Below are 22,396 nucleotides of genomic sequence, written 5' to 3'. Positions count from 1 at the left end.
TATTGAGGAGTCTGATGGCTTGGGGAAGAAGCTGTTACACAGTCTGGCCGTGAGGGCCCGAATGCTTCGGTACCTCTTGCCAGACGGGAGGAGGGTAAAGAGTTTGTGTGAGGGGTGTGTGGGGTCAGTCCACAATGCTGGTTGCTTTATGGATACAGTGTTTTTGTAAATGTCTTTGATGGAGGGAAGAGAGACCCCAATGATCTTCTCAGCTGTCCTCACTATCCTCTGCAGGGCTTTGCGGTCCGAAACGGTGCAAGTCCCAAACCAGGCAGTGATGCAGCTGCTCAGGAAGCTCTCAATAGTCCCTCTATAGAATGTAGTGAGGATGGGGGTTGGGAGATGTGCTTTCCTCAGCCTTCGAAGAAAGTAGAGACGCTGCTGGGCTTTCTTGGTGATAGAGCTGGTGTTGAGGGACCAGGTGAGGTTCTCTGCCAAGTGAACACCAAGGAATTTGGTGCTTTTGACAATTTCCACAGAGGAGCCGTCGATGTTCAGCGGAGTGTGTTCACCTTGTGCTCTCCTAAAGTCAACAACCATCTCTTTTGTTTTGTCGACATTCAGGGACAGGTTGTTGGCTCTACATCAGTTCGTCAGCCGCTGCACCTCTCTGTATGCTGACTCATCGTTCTTGCTGATGAGACCCACCACGGTCGTGTCATCGGCGAACTTGATGATGTGATTCGAGCTGTGCATTGTTGCACAGTCGTGAGTCAGCAGAGTGAACAGCAGTGGACTGAGCACACAGCCCTGGGGGGCCCCAGTGCTCAGTGTGGTGGTGGTGGAGATGCTGTTCTCGATCCGGACTGACTGAGGTCTCCCAGTCAGGAAGTCCAGGATCCAGTTGCAGAGGGAGGTGTCCAGGCCCAGCAGGTTCAGATTTCCAATCAGGTGCTGGGGAATGATTGTGTTGAATGCTGAGCTGAAATCTATGAACAGCATTCGAACGTATGAGTCCTTATTGTCTAGGTGGGTGAGGGCCAGATGGAGGGTTGTGGTGATGGCATTGTCCGTTGAACGGTTTGAACGATACGCAATCTGCAGTGGGTCTAGTGAGGGGGGCAGCTGGGTCTTAATCTGCCTCATGACGAGCCTCTCGAAGCACTTCATGATGATGGGTGTAAGTGCGACGGGACGGTAGTCGTTGAGGCAGGACACTGAAGACTTCTTTGGCATGGGGATGATGGTGGTGGCCTTGAAGCACGTTGGAACGACGGCGCTGCTCAGAGAGATGTTGAAGATGTCGGTAAGAACATCTGCTAGCTGGTCTGCACATCCTCTGAGCATTCTGCCAGGAATGTTGTCTGGTCCAGCAGCCTTCCGTGGGTTGACTCTACGTAGAGTTTTCCTCACATCTGCCGTGGTAGATATACTCATATACTCAATAAACCCCAAAGCCCAGAAGAACTTGATGAAATAACAAAAAATTTAAATGCAGTCTTCTCTAGCACCCTTGATGTTGTCGCCCCACTTCGAAATAAGCCCTGCACCATGGTACAATGATCACACTCATGCTCTCAAGAGAGCAGCTTGGAAAATGGAGCGCATGTGGAAAAATACAAAATTAGAAGTATTTCAGGGTGCATGGAAGGATAGTGTCTGTAGCTACAAACACGCACTCAATGCTGCCAGGTCAGCATATTTTAGTAAACTCATAGAAAATAACCACAACATTCCTAGATGTTTATTCAGTACTGTGGCTAAATTGGTTAGGAATAAAGCCTCAACTGAACCAGATATTACGTCACAGCTCAAGAGTAATGACTTCATGAATTTCTTCACAGATAAAATTGAAATAATCAGAAATAAAATTGGAATTATGCAATCATCTGTCATAGCACCCCAGAAAACAATAAATAATAATTTCCCTCATGTGCAACTTCAATCCTTCGCTATCATAGGTCATGAAGAGCTAACAAAACTTATCGAAACATCAAAAGCCACAACTTGTTTGTTAGATCCTATACCAATTAAGCTCTTAAAAGAGGTATCTCCTGTAATATCAGAACCTCTTCTTAATATCATTAACTCCTCGCTATGCTTAGGACGTGTCCCAAGAAACTTTAAAATGGCAATTATCAAACTGCTAATTAAGAAGCCACAACTTAATCCTGGAGAACTTGCTTATTATAGACCGATTTCAAATCTCCCGTTTATGTCAAAAATACTAGAAAAGGTAGTATCCTCCCAAATATGTTCATTTCTACAGAGAAATAGTATATATGAAGAATTTCAATCAGGATTTAGGCCTCATCACAGTACAGAGACTGCACTTATCAGAGTTACAAATGACTTGCTCTTATCATCTGATCGCGGCTGCATTTCTCTTCTAGTGCTTTTAGATCTTAGTGCTGCATTCGACACGATAGATCACGACATTCTCTTGAATAGGCTAGAGAATTATGTTGGAATTTGTGGAGTGGCATTAGCATGGTTTAGGTCATATTTAGCAGACCGCTACCACATTGTCTATGTAAATGAGGAACTGTCAAACCAAACAAAAGTAAAATGTGGAGTGCCACAGGGATCAGTTTTAGGGCCTCTGCTTTTCTCCATGTATATGCTTCCCCTGGGAGATATTATCAGGAATCGTGGAATACGTTTCCACTGCTATGCTTACGATACACAACTTATATTTCTTCAAAACCTGATGAGATTTCACAATTCTCAAAATTAGCAGAGTGTATTAATGAAATAAAAGATTGGATGGCCAGAAATTTCCTTCTACTCAATTCTGACAAAACAGAGGTTCTAATTATTGGATCAAAAAACTCTCAAAATAAGCCACTAAAATATAATTTGTCTCTAGATGGATGTACTGTTACATCATCTTCAACAGCGAAGAACTTAGGTGTTATGTTTGATACCAATCCGTCCTTTGAAAATCAAATTACAAATGTTTGTAGAACAGCATTCTTCCACCTAAGAAATATTGCTAAATTAAGGCATATGCTCTCGGTTGCTGATGCTGAAGAACTAATTCATGCGTTCATGACCTCAAGACTAGATTATTGTAATGCATTACTGGGAGGATGTCCAGCAAGATCAATAAATAAACTTCAATTGGTTCAAAATGCAGCAGCCAGAGTGCTGACGAGAACCAAGAAATATGATCATATTAGCCCCATTTTATCATCATTACATTGGCTACCTGTTAAATTCCGTATTGATTTTAAAATTCTGTTAACTACGTACAAAGCTTTGAATGGTCTAGCTCCGCAGTACTTAAGTGATCTTCTACCACGCTATATTCCAACACATTCATTAAGATCGCAAAATTCTGGCCTATTAATAGTTCCTAGAATATCAAAATCCACTAAAGGAGGAAGATCCTTTTCATATTTGGCTCCTAAACTATGGAATAGTCTCCCAAACACTATTCGAGATGCAGACACACTCTCTCAGTTTAAGTCTAGACTAAAGACTCATCTATTTAGCCAGGCATACACCTAATTTATCCTCCAACCCACAATTAGGCTGCTTTAGTTGGGTCTGCCGGAACCAGAAACCAGAAACATTGAGCATGATCTCTTACTCTGCAATAAATTAAATGGCATCTACGCTTACATCTTTTTATTTGTTTCCCTGTCTCAACCTCGGGACTCCTATCCTGAGGTCACCAGAACCGGCTGGATCCAGCACCATTCCTGCTTCATGTTGGACTCCACTGCTACATGTCGCAGAATGATGATGACTAAATGCAGCCGGTGCCAGCCAAACATCACTTCAATCTATTATGACGGACTTCAGAGGATGAAATGATGCCAACTCCAACCTGCATCACCTCGGTCTATAGATGGACTACGATCTTGAAATGGAATGCATAGGCTAACTATTGCCAACAAAAGCCTTCATCAGCCAATTAACAAGGACAATTGCATCTATGTGAACTTCTGCAATTAATCAAGATGGACTTCAAAGACTTTGGTCATTAATCTTACAGTTCAAACACAATCGATGTTTAATCACTGACCCTTAACACTTAGTTTAATAATTTTAAACCATGATTTTAACTATACATAATTAATATTTACATTACATTCAAAATGTTAGCCAGAGGGAACTGGCCCCCACAGTGAGTCTGGTTTCTCCCAAGGTTATTTTTCTCCATTAATCAACATCTTATGGAGTTTTGTGTTCCTTGCCACAGTCGCCTACAGCTTGCTCACTGGGGTTATTAATACAATTATCATTTAATTAGTTTTAAACACTATTAAAAATCGTATTTTGTCGAAATTACACAATGATGATTAATCGACTTTATAGACATTACAGTTTTATCGTCTGTTAATGCTGATATTCTGTAAAGCTGCTTTGAAACGATGTGTGTTGTGAAAAGCCCTATACAAATAAAATTGACTTGACTTGACTTGAACTGGTTTAGGAAAATACATTGCCTAAATGCAGTTAAATAAAAGCTGTCTGATCTTTGGTGGAAATTTTGTGGATTAGAAACGTGTTGAATATAACACCATTAAATCTCAGCCTTAAAGGTTTCCCTAACAAAAAACTGTTAAGTATAGTAATAGGACTAAATGAGTATAGAAATTTGGTGTAGGGCAAGACTACCGCATGGCTTATTTTCTGATCCCAAGTAGTATTTAGACACTTATGTATGCTAAAAAATGCATGAATTTAGACTCACAGTTGCACTCACAATCACAGTTGCAATAAAACCACAATATGAGCATATTCATTTTAATATAAAAATATTTTTTTAACTCTGAATCCTGCAATGTTTATTTCGCCATTCTGATTGTTGCACATCATTTGGACAGTGACAAGATCTTACTAATAAGAATGCAATGCACAGAAAATGAAGAGAGTATTATATAAATTGGGAAGGTGAATATAGAATAAAGAAAAACAAAAAACAAGGCATAAAGAAATAACACTATTATCTATAACTTTTGCAAAAATGTGTTTTTGAAAACTTTTTTGAAGAGGCCCTATTATGATTTTTTCTTTCCTTTAGTGGTAATATAGCTGTTTGTGCATGTAAAAGGTCTGCAAAGTTACAAAGCACTCTCTCCCACAGAAAACACTGCTCCTGAACTGCTTGAAATGCCTGAAATGCCTGAAATGCCTGGTTTGCAGTCTAGCAATTACTTCTGTGACTTAGCTATGTCACTATGTAACACATTTGCATAATGCCCGCCAAAAGGCTACTTTGGATATGGTATGGGGTGTTACATTTCTGACACATGCTCTAAGCAGTTGACCAGTCACTACAGACTTGGCCAGCTGACCACTCAGAGCAGACTGGGCTTTTCACAACACAGGAGCTAAGATGCTGCAGCAATGTACAGTGTGAGAAAAATTTTGTGTTTTTTTAACATTAAAGTGTATAAACCTATTCTAGTAGACCCCCAAAATAAAATGTTGAACCTGTAAATGAGCATAATGTTGGCTCTTTAATGTAACATTAAAAGAATGTTCTGGGTTCAATACAAGTTAAGCTCAATCGACAGCATTTGTGGCATAATATTCATTACCACAAAAATGTATTTTGACTCGTCCCTCCTTTTCTTTAAAAAATGCAAAAATCTTGGTTCCAGAGTGGCACTTATAAGTGGCACTTACAGGCAACGGAGCAAACATCGGAACATCTAAACATCAAAACAGTGAAACAACGACCGACAAGGGAATGGAGGAACAGCGGGGATTAAATACACAGAGACATAATGAAAACAAACGACAATCAGGTGCGAACAATGACAGAATGATGAGGGCCGGGAAACATGGGAATTGTAGTGCAAAACAATAGACACGAGAAACACGGGGTAGACAACCAGGGATTGTAACACACCTATGCCTGCAAAGCGCCGCTACCTGGCACATGAGCCCAAAGCTCCTGTCCATGGCCTGTAGGCTTACGTCGTCCCTGACGGCCAGAGCCTGTGGTGCCACCAGACAAGCCGCCTCCGCCCTGCACTCCATGGCTCCCCTGCAAGTACACCAAGCCAAGACTCGGAAAGAACTGCTCGAGGGTTGTTCCGCCTCGGGATTGATGCAGGAGCTGCGCTCGGTGACTGACCTTGCCCTCCGGGAAACGAAGGTCACGGAGCGGTCCCTCGGGCAGACAATGTCCACTTTGTTGGTCCAGGAGCACCATCTGTGTCTTAACCTGGTCGAGATGCGCGAAGCGCCCCTGAGACGGGCGACCCAGAGACGTGAGGATCCACTGCCTTGGAGCTGGTAAGCAGACCACTCCATTCCCTGTTGGAGGGCCGGGAGGAGAATCTTTTGTTTCCTTTTCATTTTGTTTTGCTGCACGCAACAGTAGCTGAAGTACCCAAACATTCATCAAAAGAGCAGTTTCCTCAGTCCCTGGGTCACATCACCGGTGTGTACGGACATCACCCGACCATTGTTTTCTATATCTCTTTGGCAAGTCCAGTGCCTGGCAGCAGTATCCCTGCCCCTGCGCACCAAGCTGTGGCACAAACATACTCAAACCCGGACGGCTTCGACGGACCGCTGAGACGAAGCACTTTGATGTCTCTCGACTCAGCACCGCAACAGGGCTCAAACCCCGTCAATATGGCCTCCGTGGCTCCACCCGCCACGCGGCCCCTGGTCCCTCTCGCCCGGAGCTTGGACACGTGGCTCGCGCTTTCCAACCTGTCGCGATGACTGACCTGGACCGTTCAACTCGGCTATGTGATTCAGTTCACCAGACGCCCGCCCAGGTTTACCGCCGTCCACTTCACCACAGTGAAGGGCGAGAACGCAGCCACATTGCACATGGAAATTGCCACCCTTCTGTGGAAGCATAAAATAGAGCCTGTCCCTCCAGCCGAGATGAAGAAAGGGTTTTAAAGCCCCTACTTCATTGTACCGATAAAAGGCGGTGGGTTGCGGCCAATCTTGGACTTACAATTTCTGAACCGGGCTTTACACATGCATTCTAGCAAGCGCCCGGCATCAAGATTGGTTAGCGGCAGTAGACCTGAAGGATGCGTACTTCCACATCTCGATCTGTCTGATCTTTCGCCGCCTTTTCAGCCCTTGGAATGACTTCTACAGGCAGGGGTTCCCCTGGCAGGTCTTCAGGCATGTAGTGGTTACAAACAATGCCTCCATGACAGGCTGGGGCATTGTGTGCAACAAGCACACAGCTGCCGGCTCCTGGACGGGCCCATGGCTACGTTGGCATATGAACTGCCTCGAATTGTTGACAGTACTGCTTGTCCTGCAGAGGTTCCTGGCGTTGATCCAGGGCAAGCACATGTTGGTTCGAGCAGACAACACGGCGACGGTAGCATTTATCAAATGCCAAGGCGGGTTACGCTCCCCTCGCATGTCACAACTCACCCGCCATCTCCTCCTCTGGAGTCAGCAGCACCTCAAGTTGCTGCGAGCCACTCACATCCTGGGCGACAGGTCACCCGCATAGGAGAGTGGAGATGCCACCCTCAGGTGGTTCAGCTAATCTGGAGTCGATACGGTCAGGCACAGGCAGACCTGTTCATCCTAGTGGCTCCCTACTGGCCCACCCAGACTTGGTTCTCGGACATCACGCTCCTCACTTCAGCCCCTCCCTGGCAGATTCCCCTGAGGAAGGACCTTCTTTCAAAGCTATGGGGCACCATCTGTCACCCGTGACCAGACTTCTGGAACCTCCATGTCTGGCCCCTGGATGGGATGTGGAAAACCTCAGTGGCCTACCACCTGCCGTGGTAGACACCATCACTCAAGCTAGGGCCCCCTCTACAAGGCAGCTGTATGCCTTGAAGTGGTGTCTGTTCGCTAAGTGGTGTTCTTCCCGACACTGTCGGCTCAGTGCTTTTCTTTCTGCAGGAGAGGTTGGAGGGACGGCTGTCCCCCTCCACCTTGAAGGTGTATCTAGCTGCCATAGCTGCACACCATGACACAGTGGATTGCAAGTCCTTAGGGAAGCACAACCTGATTATCAGGTTCCTGAGAGTAGCCAGGAGGTTGAATCCCTCAAGGCCATGCCTCGTGCCCTCATGGGACCTCTCCATATTCCTGCAAGGCCGGCGACAGGCTCCGTTCGAGCCCTTATAGTCAGTAGAGCTTAAGGCACTCTCCTTGAAGACTGCCCTCCTGACGGCGCTCACCTCCATCAAAGGGGTTGGGGACCTGCTAGCGTTCTCTTTCAGTGAAACTACTCTCATGTGATCCTGAGACCCCGACCAGGCTATGTGCCCAAGGTTCCCATGACCATTTTCATGAAGCGCTGCCCCAGGAGGAGGCAGACCCAGCCTTAGCGTTGCTGTGTCCGGTGCACACTTTACACATCTATTTGGATCGCATGCAGAGCTTTAAGAACTCCAGGCGCTAGGAAGTGTAATTGAGCTTGAAATCATGATTACCAAGGAGACTGCAAATGTCAAGATTTATAGTGAAAATTGAGTTACATTTTGGTCTGTTCTCAACCAAAAACTATTGGATCGCTGAAGATATTTAAAGTGTTATGGATTACTTTTATGCTGCCTTTATGTGCTTTTTGGATCTTCAAAGTGTTGGACCCCAAATTCTTGCATTCTATGGACCTACAGAGCTGAGATATTCTTCCAAAAACCTTGGTTTGTGTTCTGCAGAAAAATGAAAGTCATGCATATCTGGGTTGGCATCAGTGTGAGTAAATGATAAAAGAATTAAAATTTTTGGGAGAACTACTCCTTATTCCTATTATATATAATATATATATTATACTAGACTGCTTTCTGTACCATATTTTGACTCTCAGTGGGTGGCAGGTGTTTTAGTATAATATCAACCAAACCCTAGAATTCACAACCACCGTATCTCATCCATCTCCACCTTTAAAGAAGTGTGTAATTTTTTCAATGTTAAATAATTGATAACTGTAAAATTGCTCTCAACAGGTGATTTGAATTCAGACTGTTTTGAAATTTATACTTCACCTTCTGTTTGAAATTGCATGTGTAAATTAATCCCCTTTGAATCACTGCTGCTAAAAAACATAAAGCTAATATAAAGCTAAAGAAGAAAAATACATCTAGATAAAATAGTCAACCTCACTAAAAGATTAACCAGTTGTTGGACAAACACTTGTTTATACTGACCAATATCTAATACACACACATAAATATATCAGCAGCTTTAGTCAGTTGACAGTCACACAACATTCTGCACAGTGGCTAACATAAAATCCTGCCCTAATACGGCTCTAAATGAAGGGGAATAATGTCATCACTCTGGATGATTATGTTTGTGTTTTGAGGACAATTTCACTTTGGGTTGTTCAAAAGCTGGTTTAGAACCATCTGTTCTTATGAGGTTATTTATTTTGCTTGTGTGGGTGTTTGATAGTGTGTGACAGTGAATGTGACTATGTTCTCTTTGGGTTGATCCCACTCCAATCCACTCCAGGCTCTTTGTGAGATTTGTTTGTGTCCTTATGTCCTGGAGTGTTTATATGGTTGAGCACAGTGTGCAGTTACACTGTTTGCACTTTTCCAACTTGCTTTGTGCCACTAAGAAGCTATTATGTGAGTGGTATCAAAATACAAGTTCTATGTGACACTCGCTCTCTGTTTCATTAAACTGACATAGCTGAAAGTCCTCACTAGTCTCTTTAGCTTCTATCCATCATCCCTTGTGTTTTTGTGTCCTCTCTGAAGTGCCTGGTCCTGAGGCGACACTGGGGCGCTCCGATATTTAACGTGTCTGCCTTCACATGGTGTCTCTGAAGAAGACCAGAAGAAATGTCCTCGCTAATTTTCTCTTCTCCGGGAGGATTAGAATCAGCGTAATAGTTAGGCTCAAATGGTAAGAGGTGTTTGCAAGTTTAATACCACCCCCCACCATGGTCACAGAGACAGTTTGCAGTTTTCTAGAAAATTAACCTATGAATGACTTACACACTCACAGAGAACTCTATTAGGAACACTATGGTTCTAATAAAGTGCCTGATGTGGTCTTTTGCTGTTGTAGCCCATCCGCCTCAAGTTTTGACATGTTGTGCATTCTGAGATGCTATTTGGCTCACTACAATTGAACAGAGTGTTTATCTGAGTTAACAGAGCCTTTCTGTTAGCCCGAACAAGTATGGCCATTCTCCATTGACCTCTCATCAACAAGACGTTTCCGATCACAGAACTGCCGCTCAGTGGATGTTTGTTGTTTTTGGCTCTCTTCTAAGTAAACTCTAGAGAATGTTGTGGGTGAAATACCCGGGAGATCAGCAGTTACAGAAATAATCAAACCACCCACTTTGTATTGACTATTTTTGCCAACATTGTGTTTGCTATGTATTTTTTTGTATAGTAGAGGACTGCTCTGTTACCAACATGCAAACGTCAAACTCTATTGAAATCAGTTGTAAGTTGAGCCTCAAGTGCAGAGCAATATTAGGACATGTACACACTGCAAAGTGGGAGTGAATCCCTTACATTTTTATTCCATGTGTGCACGGTACAGCACTGACTGCCGCAATTTAGATGATGGACAGGTTATAACCATAGCAGCGCTGCAGCTTCTCACTCCTGTGAAGCATGAATGCCTCCAGTTTAACCCGTTTTGTGTTCGCTGTTTTTGAGCAAAGAGATTATTCACCACAGATATACAGTATTATCATCTGACAATGTTTCGTTAATTGCTATCAACTGAATTGCTGTGTTTTATGTGCGTCTAAATGCCTGTTGTTAAACAGCGCTTGCTTGCTCTGGACTTTATTGTACTGGTTACCCCGAGACCGCTGGACTGATGAGAGAAACTACAGATGAGAGAGAAACTGAATTATATTAATGAATGAAGAAACATACCTCGATTTGTGTGATTTGCACCAGTAGAAGGTGGACACATCTCACACATGCTATTAATCTTATCATTAACAACTAGTTTTTTCAAATTGTGTGTGAACAGAACAGGATTAAACACTTAACAGTGAACTGCAGTTTAGCTGCAGTATGTACGTGGCCTTAGTGTGACATGGAGTTACTGCCTATGAAGAGCATTCCAAATCGGTCACTCATGAAGTTCATTACACCCATTTACATTACAATGCTGCCTATAAGGCAAGCTACCTTTTGTAGACTGTAGGCAGCAAGGCAGCTCACTTGGTTCTGGAGCTTAGCTTATGTTCAGAGAGAAAAGGGTTGAGAACGAGAGAGCGACAGAGAGCTAAAATTTGAAGAGACTTGAGCACACAGTCTGTTGCAAGTGCTCGCTCTCTGCATGTGTGTATATCCCCTGAAGCCCACTCTACTAGGCAAAATGAAATTGAATGACAACAAAGCCTTTAAAAGGTCCCTTGAAATGAAACGGCTTGGCTGGCTCTTAAACTCTTCAGTGCTGACGGCTCTTATGCTGGCAAGGTTTTATGCGTGCTCTCTCGCCCACGCCTCCTTTGCGTAACAGCAATTCTCCTGGCTCTGTAACAAGCGGAGGAGAGGAGAGTCCCACTTGTGAACAGCAGAGAACATTTGCAGCTTCCAGCACTCTCATCCAGTGCCTTATTTTGCTGCCAGTCTGTGTTCCCTTAGACACATTCTCGGATACTGTTGTACTGGATGCAGCCTGACAGTTCCACGCAGTGTAACTCCTTGCCTCCTGTTGTGACTGGAGGCAAGGAGAGGAAGAGCTGCAGTCACGCAAGCCCTATCAGCAGGAGGCAAAAATGGGTGTGAGGTGACACAAGTGGCAACATGCAGACAGATGTCAGTCTCTCTGCAGGCTCAAGGTGCCAGTCTATGTCAGAAATGCTGTTTTCAGATGTAGCATTGCAACCAGGCTCAGGAAATGCTTCAGCCCTCTGTGTAATCATTTCATTTTAACTGATTACACCTATCCCCTTTACCTGCGTGTGACCTTATTGCTAACATTCTAGCTTACAGTTCTGAGACGAAATTATTCTTCATGCCTGAGCTGATGACTTGTGCTCTTTTTATTGCCTTTTCGTCAGGGCTGGGATGTGGAATGGACTTCCATTTTCTCTGTGGAATGAAGGCATGAAGCATTACATTCATACTACATAACAGTATGACATATCGAACTATCTCATGGGACTGGATATCACCAAGTACTTCACAATAAGATACAAAAGGGTTGCAAGATCTTGATTGTAATTGCTGTTATTCATTTCGATTTACATTTAATATGGAATTTTTTATTTAATCCTACATAAGGTGTATGTGACCTCTTTTTGATTACATTTTGTAAATTTCATAATCTTCAGTTTACGTTTTGCTCCACTGAAACAGTTTGTGTGCTCCCACTTCAGCTCAATAGGTGGTGGTACTGCACCATAAACTCGATTGCCAACCACCAATAAACAGAGGAGAAACAGTGATGCTAATTTCATGACTGTGACTCAGTTAGCTAGTTGTGTGCATAAGTTTTTGTTTTTAGCCAGACATACCTGATCCGATCATCTGGATGTAGAACACAGGATAAATATAAAAAATGACTAAAAATTTTGTCATTGATAACCCCCCAATCTATATTGGTTTATCGCCCAGCCCTTCTTTAAAGGTAGCTTACCTTCTTGGGTTTACTTGTAAACAAACAAGTTAGTTTAAATTAATTCTTGAGGTCTAACAAACGTCTAGGTTACTATTGTAACCTCCGTTCCCTGATGGAGGGAACAAGACGTTGTGTCGAAGAAGCGACACTAGGGGGTTTCTCTTGAGAGCCTTGCGCATCTCTGAACCTGAGAAAAGGCCAATGAGACAGAATTAGCATGTTCCGCCCCGGACATACAGGTATAAAGGGAGGGAAATGTGTCTGTCCATTCAGGTTTTTGCCCTGAGGAGTCGATGATGAGGTTCAGCCATAACAGTGGCTCGGTTCAGCGTCATGGCCGGGAGGACACAACAATAGTAACCTAGACGTTCCCCGTCTGTCGCTCACTTTGACGTTGTGTCCATGGCATGCAAGGCGGAAGCGGCCTGTCCGGCGGCACTGTAGGCTTTGGAGGTCAGTGACGACGTCATCCTACAGGCCTTGGAGGGGAGCACCGGGCGTTCTTCAGTTTATTGCAATGCATCATGCAAAGTTCTCAAGACACAAGAACATGTCTTATGTAAATGTTCCCTAAAAAATGTGTCCATCTGGGTTGGGAGAACCCCAAACCAGCCTAATTATACTGGCCTTCCTTCAGACCAATTAGTTTACTGGTAGTTCATGCAACCCACCAAATAGTTAATTTTAAAAATATGTAATTTAGCACATCCCTAATTTTAATATTAAAAAAACTCAACAAAGTTCTATAGGCCAACTGCTAAATAAATAGTCTTCTCATAAAATGAGCAAATGCTCAAGTGGTTGCGCTATACATCCTCTGAAAGTTGTGTAATTCTGTCAGAAGTGATGGTTTAAGTCAGCGTCTGACAGTGTAAATGGTAGGATGATCTTTAGGGCTTCTGAGGGCTCCTAAGAGCATTCGTGGTGGAGTCAAGTCTCCAGTGCCAGCACTATAAAATGTTCTGTTAATAGCTGTGGCTTTGTAATGCTACGTTCACACCGGACGCGAATAGCGCGTCAGGCGCGAGTGATTTCAATGTTAAGTCAATGCAAAGACGCGTTACGCGCGTAAAAAATTCCTGCGGCGCGAATGAGGCGTAGAGCGCGGCGCGGTAGACGCGAATACGCCTCATTCGTGCGTCAAGTTCGCGCGAATTGCGCGAATTGAGCGTCTGGCGCTACGCGTGCTACGCCGCGAATGGTGCATTTTGTGCATTCACGCCGTTTGACGCGAATTCGCGTCTGCCGCCCGAGTTGAAAAATCTGAACTTTGGCGTCAATTCGCGCGCGTTAACCAATCAGGAGCCTAGCTGCCTGCTGCCCTCCTTCCTCTTCTCCTATGCCATTCCCTGTGGCTCTTCCACCTTCCAAGCGAGGTCCTTTTTGTTCCTGTCTCTTAATGTAAATAGTTTGCACATATTGTTCATTTTTTTTTCAGTTCATATTGTTATTTTATATGTTTTGCCTAAATAATTTTTTTTACGTTTTGCCTAAATATGTTTTTTAATGTTATACCTAAAATTACTTCATATGTTTGGCCTCAATAAATTATTTTGTAATATGACTAAATGCCTGGTGTGGTTCTAATGCACAAACAAAGCAAATCTTTTATCACATAACTTGATTTCAATATATGAGACATTTTGATTTTGTATTGATTGCTATTTATTCCATATCTAAATCTAGATTATATGAAACATTATTATTGTAATGTAAAGACAACCAACATTAGTGTCTGGACAGTGTTGAATAAGGAAAAAAACACAGGACAGGTTAATTACTTTTTGAGGCTGGCTCCATTTATCATCAAAACAAAAATAAATAAATAATTTAACCTGATATACTACCATGGAAAACCTGACGTTTTTAAAAAGTCTCAACTTAATAAATGTGCATGTTGTGGACCTGACATCCTGGAACTGGGGCTGACAACCTGGGAAAAAAAAAATATATATATAATAATAATGGACTATTTTTAGATAGTTTAGCTCTTTATAGGTTTGTGGGTGGCTCTTAAAAGAGCCGTTGTGGGGAAGTCATGAGGAGGACTTCAAACGCTACTCCGTCGGCTGCCATGGTACTGCTCCCTCCGCCGAGAAGTGTGCCATGAAGACATCCCTCACCCGGAGTGCCTCTCTGGAGGAGTTGTTGGCCGCAACCCGACCCAGACCTGGCAGTGGCTCCTCTCCAGCATGTCCCGCGCCTGGCTCTGGAGAGGCGGTAATTGAAGACACGCCAGTCATCAGTGGTGGGCACAGCCATGTACTCCTCCACAAGACAGTCCCAGATTGCAGTCACAACCTGGTGGACGATCTGGCTCACTGTTGAGACACCAACCCTGAAGCTGGACGCTATGGTCCTGAATGAGTCCCCTGTGGCAAGAAACCTAGAAAATATTTTTATAAGTACACTTGTAGTTACATATTCAACTATATACAATAACCAGTCTGTTTTACTTTAATGCACCATATTTGTTTGTTTGCTAGCAATTTTGCAAGCAATTTAACAAAGTTTTGAATCTTCAAAACAAAAGGGTATATGTGTATATGGTTTAAATCACTAGTGTGCCAATAACCAACTGATTATCAAAAGAAAGAGTAACGTTACTACAATTGCTTACAGATAGAGACATGACAGTATCATTTTTAGGTTATAGCAGTTAACCGAGTAACGTTATCACTAGAAAGAGCACTACATATTGCTTACAGATAGAGACATTATCACGTCTGCCAAAATAATATTTTATTTTTTTGGTTAACGTTACAGCAGTTAACTGAGTATCACTAGAAAGAGCACCAACAGTGGTATCCGTACCACACAGTTTGAAAAACATTGCTAGCATAGCGTAAATTAACATATATTTAATATACTGTATTTAACATTTTATATACATTTACTAACCGAAGACAGATGGACAGGCGCTCCGCAGCTGGGATAGAGCGCCTGTATCCTCGCTCCGATGCGGGACAACAGGTCATCAAACTGGGCGCGGGACAAGCGGAAGTACCGCTGAAAGCGGCCGTCATCCAGGCGCAGCTCCTGGAGCAAATGATGAAATTCGCCGAACTGGGAACGCCTCCGGAGGGTCTGGTGGACCCAAGTACGGCGACGACGACCCATACGCCGCTGTTCTGCTCTCCAGAGCAAATACAGAGCGGTGACTCTCTCCACGAATGCTCGATCAACATCAGCCATCTTGTAAAAAGATGGCCGTCAACGGATTTCGCCTCTGACGCGCGTCACGCGCGTAAATTTCGCTTCAAACTTTTGTTTTTTACACGCGTCAATGATTCAAAGTGGTCAAGCGTATAACTAGACGCGGTAGGCGCGAATTTGACGCGCTATTCGCGTCCGGTGTGAACGCAGCATAAGAGTCTGTGCCACACTCTTACATTGTATCATCCTGACAAATAGTCTTCCGCAGCAGACGGTTTCTGTCTGCCTCCAAATAATGTGTGTGTGTCCTTTGTAATTACTGTGTAGTGGCTGTACCTTCTTTGTGTGTACACATGTTTTTTTCATGATAAACCCTTTCACAGTTCAAATGAAAGAGACAGATGAAAGATCTTCCAGGAATTATGAATCAGCAACAAACGGGGCGAATTCACTAAACAGTTGTGCCATTTTTGAGCTATTTCAACGCAGCCACCTACCTCTTTTTCCACGAACCATTAACCATCAAATTTAACCAGGTGCCAAATGCACTAAAATAGCACTGTGCAATGAGTATTTGAGTCAAGTCTCTTTCTGTGTAAATTAAGCTTATTACAGATTGCGTCTTATTTGCAAAACTCAACACTTACACAATTAACACCCAGGGAAAGCAGGCAATAAACAGAATTTTGATTAAAAGAGGTGCTTGTATAAATTATATAGTCATCAAATTATGTTTAAAATCATTCAAACTTGGTAAATATCCTGAAATGCGGTATAGTCAAGCATTTTTAGGTGCCTGGATCGCAGTAGTGGAGTGATTCTGTACAGTCCCAGTAAAATATGCCAGATCATGTTGTCTGCTGCACTCCCACAACCCAGCACACAGAACCAACCTGCAAGACTGGAAATTGTGCCATACAAAAAAGTTAAACCCATAGTTCATGTGGAAACCTTTGCTCCATGACCTGATTTGCCTAATTTCTTAAAAACGTTGCAGAAATGCATGCAAATAAACGCCGCAATTCCATTTTAGTGACTTGCCCCTGAGCCTGTCTCTCTCTGTTTTTCACATTTTCTCAGTCTGGAAATTGCTGCTGTACAGTTCTGCCCTACAAAGGCAAAACGCTGTAACATCATGTTTGGTCAAAAATGAGTTAATGTCATTTTTGGGGTATTCAAGACCTCCTTTATCATGTGAATAAATATTGTGAGTCAATTTGATTGTTTTAACGAGAAATTAAAGGGCTATGACAACCGTAACATCCAAAACCATACGAGAAACCACAGCAGAACGCCGTAACAGTTGTTATGGCTCTTAGCCTTTGTTCCGGCACGCTTAAGTTGAGTTAAGGTGTTCTGACTTTGTTTCGCCTGGCATCAAGAGAGATGTTACGGTGCCGCTGTGATGTTACTGTACTCTGGCTTTGTCATACTGTCAAAGATTACCGCTCTTTTATTGTCAACAAACCGCGCAACATACACACGACACATCTTTGAAATAAAGTGTAGACTGCCGACTGCTTGTTTGTGTTATTACTCTGTGATAGGGCGATGGTTCAGATCTGTCAATGTCAGTGACAGCCCGGAGCTTGCTAAATTTAAACTGTGTCACGTAAATTAGCGCTAACGTTGACGCTGACACTCGCCTCACATCAGATGCTGAAAACCAAATATTAAATACAGAGGCATCCTACCTTTCCATGCAATCCGATATAATCCATAGAAGATATAATCCATAGCAATGCACGTCATCTGCTGTATCCACAACAATCCATACGTGTTTGAGCCATATTTCCTTCTTGCAGGTGTTCACGTCAGATTTTACAGCTGGTTATCGCTAACGTCCGTACAAAGTAGGCTAACCTAAATAGCAAAAGTAATTCCAACTTTTTTTCGGTATACTCTGTCTATATTATCTCAGAATTAAAAAGTAGTAATCCAAGTCGAATTCGTTGACTGAGCATCTTGAGCAGTTTGATGGTCCTTAACCCTTAACCCTTTAACTTTCACCCCTCCCCCTTTTTTCGCATAGACATGAAAATCACTATCCAAACTTAAATGGTTGTATTTCAAGAATGCTTTGTCATATATACCTATGGACAAGTTGTGTTCCAAATTTTAGGTTGATATCTCAAAAAATTAGCTTTCAGTAAGATTTTATTTGGGCGCAGTAAAAAACTTGGAATGAGCAGTCTCTAATCTCTAATGTATTGGTCCAATGTTTAATTAATTATTACTCTATATCTTGCATTTAAATACATATACCTTTGTATTCAATTATAATTAAATTATCTTTATTGTGAAAATATTTATTGTATTTATTCATACTGTACATAATGTACTGCAAAGTAACTTATCTTTTATACTGTTTAACTGTGTTAGTGTTGCCGCACTATCCTGATCATTATAGCACTAAATAGGAACAACCAAAGGTCTTCTATATAATTTAAAACAAATACCATGATGACTAGACCTTGGTTAGGTGTTCTTATAATGGATGTAAGTAAGTAAATATTGATTATATGTCAGTTACGGCCTTTTGCCTTTGCATGACTCCTGATTTTTGGCACATGATACAAAGGCAGGGTACAGTAACTGCCAAACAAGGGTCAAAGTTCAATTTTGAGCTCAAGATTTTTTGCATACAAACATTTCTTCAGTATAGCAACTAGTTGTGAAATTTTGGGAGTCCTACCTATAATACTTTTGTCTGGACAAAACAGAAACTTTAAAGTCATTTTTCTCAGTTTCACACTCTAGTGAGTTAAGGTCTTTTGCTTTTGCAGGGCAGAGTAAAAAACATGATTATAATTTTTTTTTTGCCCTTTATATCAAAGTCCTGTTTGCTCTGTGAAATGGGATAAGCACAATCCTAGTGGACCTTTATAAGGAGGCCGAGTAGAGGTGAAGAGATCATAATTGGTTATACATGTTCGCTCTTCATTCATTCTCTCTCTATCTCTCTCTCTCTCTCTCTCTCTCTCTCTCTCTCTCTCTCTCTCTCTCACTCACTCACTTGCCCCTCTTTGTAGAATCCCAGTGCCCTCTGTGTGGTTGCCAAGATATCTCCACGGCTGCGGATTCTGGCATTGTGGCTCTGGAACTGCGCCATTTAATGAAATTAAAAGGGGATTTAGGGAGGTGTGTGTATATGTGGGTGTTTGTTTGTGTGTGTGTTGGGGGAATTGGTGGCCAGCAAAAATGTAAGTTCTGGAGGCAGGGCTTTGCAGTTGCTGCACAGTGCAATAGAGTGTTATGTAACGTGTTTACTAACACACTAGCCAGGAGGCGATTACTTCCCACAGTTCATCCTGACCTGGTCTGATTGATATCGGCTTGCGATTGGTGCTCAGCTTCAGGTTGTTGCTGGGTTAATGAAATGGCACACTTCATGGGTAAAATTGTATGTTGTAACACCGCTACAACCATACACATTCAGATGAACATATTTGGACATTGAATCAAGACTTATATTTTTTTTTTAGCATCCTGCCCATAGCATTACATTTTTAAAATGGCTTGTCAAGTTAAAAATAGATTCATTGATTAAAAAACACTTTTTTGGTAATTCTGTTTTATAGTGTCCATGTTACATACTGTATATTACATGTTACTAAAAGTAATTACTTTAATAATAATACTAACAATGTGTAATTACAAGTAGCTCCACAAAATAGTTAAACAGTATGTACAAGTAGAGCATTAGTTAAACTAATTGCTTACTTATATAAATAAGCAGTAACATGAACACTGTAAAACAAAATGTGACCAAATTTGTTTATCAATATAGTTAAATGATATGACAATTAATTAATCAAAATAATCGAACATATCGATACTTGCTTAAAAAGGGCTCATAAATAAAGATGTAATAATAATAATTGTAAATAGACTATATATATATATATATATATATATATATATATATATATATAGATAGATAGATAGATAGTATATATATATATATATATATATATATATATATATATATATATATATATATATATATATATATATATATTAGGGCTGCAACTAACGACTATTTTAATAGTCGACTAGTCACCGACTATTGAAACGATTAGTCGACTAATCGAAAAATTATTAATTTTTTTTTACATTTAGCATGAGATTGCTTTAATTCTGTGGAAAATGATAGTAAACACAAGAAAGAAGGGGGTACTTCAATGAAAAATGCATATTTTATTGAACTTTGCTGCTGACAGGCCGATTCATACTAAAAGTAAATAAAAATGCCCTGTCTAAAACCAATTAGGCACAGTGCTAGGTCAGTATAGACATAAATAATACATAAATAAAGAAACTCTATCATTTTTATAAAGGACAGGCACATTTGTTTTATAAGAAAAAATAAATTAAAATCAAGTAAACATTTTCTTCCTGTAAACCAGGGGCAGGCACATTGGCAGCAATAAAACAGTAAACAAAAATATTAAGTGCATTTTGTGAGATACATTCAGTGGTCAATCTGTTGCAAAAGAACTTTACAACTCGTCTCAACATTATGAAATCTTAACGGTTTTAAAATAAGCTTTCAGAGTCGTCTGAATTTAAGTTGTAAACATGGACTGTGTGATACTACCTGGACACAAACCTGTCATGGTGGACAGACCGAGTTTAAAATCAACATGAGGCTCAGGCTATGTCGTTCAGTTTATTCATATTAAGGAAAGTCAGCATATCCACATGGTCTCGTGTGAGACTTGCTCTCTTCTGGGAGCAGATATTTCCTGCTGCTGAGAAGATTCGCTCTGCAGGGGTGGATGTTGCAGGAATGCACAGAAGAGATCTTGCTAGGTTTGACAGTGTGGGAAAACGCCCCTCATTTTCGCTCCACCAGCTGAGAGGGTCTTCTTTTTTGGCTATTGGTGGCTCTGTGAAGAACATCTGAACTTCCCTCCTCACCATTTGGATTTTTTTGTCCTCCTGGGTTTCCTCCTCTTCCTCACTCAGACTGTCAGTGTCAGACTGAAGCAGGTTATCCAGCGCTGACTTTCCCCCTGGGATATGACCCCTCTTCTTCTGCTGTAGCTCCTCAGGGTCATCATGTAGCCCAGTCTTGGCCTTTGCTTCTTTGATAGCAAGAACTTCAACTGTACTTTGCACCCTTGTGCCATCTTCAAGTGAGATAAACTTCAGCTTTCTGAATCTTGGGTCGATGGCAGCTGCAAGAACAAGTGGGTTGTCTCTCTCTGCAGACACAGTGTTAAGATTCTCCCATCTCTCACTTATTCCTTTTCCTGCAATGGTTTGAAAGGCTTTTCCTGAGCTTGTCTCAAACTGGGTTTGCTGTATGGACCGTTGCAGCCCTTTGACCAGCTTTGGAAGACATGAAGCAGTAGCATACTCCTGCCCACTGAGGAAAACGGTAGCACATTCAAAAGGCCCTAACCCTTGCACCAGCTCTTCAAGTAGTACCCACTGCTCTGGTTTCAGGTCAAAGTAGTGCTTGCCTCTTGGTGTTACCTCAGGGTCTGAGAGAGTTGCAGTGACTGGCCAGCGCTGCTCCAGGAGTCTTGATACCATGTAATAGGTACTATTCCATCGCGTACTGACGTCCTGGATCAGCTTGTGCTCTGTGGTGTACATTTGCTGCTGCTTCTTCTTCAGTTTTGAATTTGCCAGCTCACTTCTCCTAAAGTGCTCAACTAGGTTTCTTGCAGCACCAGTAGCTTTGTTGATGCTGGGCTCTTTGAGGGCACTGTTGATGATAAGATGGTGGGTGTGGCCAGCACAGCGGACTGAAGACCAACCGTGCTTTTCTTCCAGGAGTCGAGCTGCCGCCACCATGTTAGACCCGTTATCATGTACTATTGCTTTAATTTTGCTAGGCAAGATGTCAAATTTCTCTATCACCTCTTCCATCCATATCATGATGTTCGCAGCAGTATGCCTCTCCTCCAGGGGTAGAGTGGCAAGGTTCAATGTCTTCATTTGCCAGTCTTTGGTGATGAAATGACACGAAACTCCAAGATATGCCTCTGTGGCACGGCTGGTCCAAACATCACTTGTCAGTGTGATGGAGCTGTTTACCTCTTTTAGGATCTGCTTTACCTTTAAACACAAAATTTGATTTTTGAAAATATTTAACATGCAAAAACCTACATGTCAACAGAAACTATTCAACATACAAGTTTTACATTTTTAATAATTGCAGCTACTATGATTTTACCAAAACAAAGTTATGTATTTCAGCTATTTTAATATATATATATATATATATATATATATATATATATATATATATATATATATATATAAAATTGCTTTTAAATTAAATTTGTGATTTTTTTATTTTATTTTATGAAATATGTCTGACTGTGTGTGCATTCTAAACAATTACCTTCAGAAACGTTGTACTGTATTTCTGCTCCATCAAGTGGGTGAAATGGGTTCTGGATGGCAGGATGTAGTCTGGATTGAACTGGGCTATCATTTGTTGAAACCCAGCACCATCGACCATGGAGAGCGGCCTCACATCATAGATCAGCATCTGCAATACTGACTCAGAGAGGGCATTCGCCTGTTGTGGGGTGCACGTCTGATTCTTTTGCAGAAAGGGGTCCATGGTGGCTCTCTTCTTCAGACTGCATGCATTTAATTTAAAATACTTTTGTCAGGCACAGTCGGGCATAACGTTAAATCCTTTTTTTTCTTTTTTTACCGAAAATACGCTTATAAAATGTACAATGTATATCCAAAACAAAACGTATTAGCTTCCATGTTATTTAAATCTTACCGAGGCGAGTCAAACTCCGTTTCATTC

At 41.9% G+C, this 22,396-nt stretch overlaps 2 protein-coding genes across 4 annotated transcripts in view; one reads left to right on the top strand and one right to left on the bottom strand.

Annotated features, from left to right (window-relative positions):
- The window catches only part of usp54b (ubiquitin specific peptidase 54b), a 177,974-nt gene that overhangs the window by 35,155 nt on the left and 120,423 nt on the right, over window positions 1-22,396 (top strand). The gene's annotated exons all lie outside the window — the stretch shown is intronic.
- LOC127626679 (E3 SUMO-protein ligase ZBED1-like) lies at window positions 20,266-22,198 on the bottom strand. Its single transcript, XM_052102655.1, has 2 exons — window positions 21,974-22,198; window positions 20,266-21,684 (listed from the first exon to the last, which is right to left on the bottom strand). The coding sequence occupies exons 1-2, from the start codon at window positions 22,196-22,198 to the stop codon at window positions 20,266-20,268; spliced, it is 1,644 nt and encodes a 547-aa protein (XP_051958615.1).

This window comes from Xyrauchen texanus, chromosome 33 (genome assembly GCF_025860055.1).
Source record: "Xyrauchen texanus isolate HMW12.3.18 chromosome 33, RBS_HiC_50CHRs, whole genome shotgun sequence".
In the NCBI taxonomy this organism is placed as follows: Eukaryota; Metazoa; Chordata; class Actinopteri; order Cypriniformes; family Catostomidae; genus Xyrauchen; species Xyrauchen texanus.
The sequence above is the reverse complement of the archived record's forward strand: the minus strand, read 5'-3'. Positions and strand labels throughout refer to the sequence as shown.

Bases quoted from the DNA above. Each gene is read 5' to 3' on its own strand.
- LOC127626679 (XM_052102655.1), bottom strand. From the start codon at position 22,198: ATGGACCCCTTTCTGCAAAAGAATCAGACGTGCACCCCACAACAGGCG. The intron at 21,685-21,973 runs GTAATTGTTTAG...TTGTGTTTAAAG, and splicing joins ACAGTACAACGTTTCTGAAG to GTAAAGCAGATCCTAAAAGA.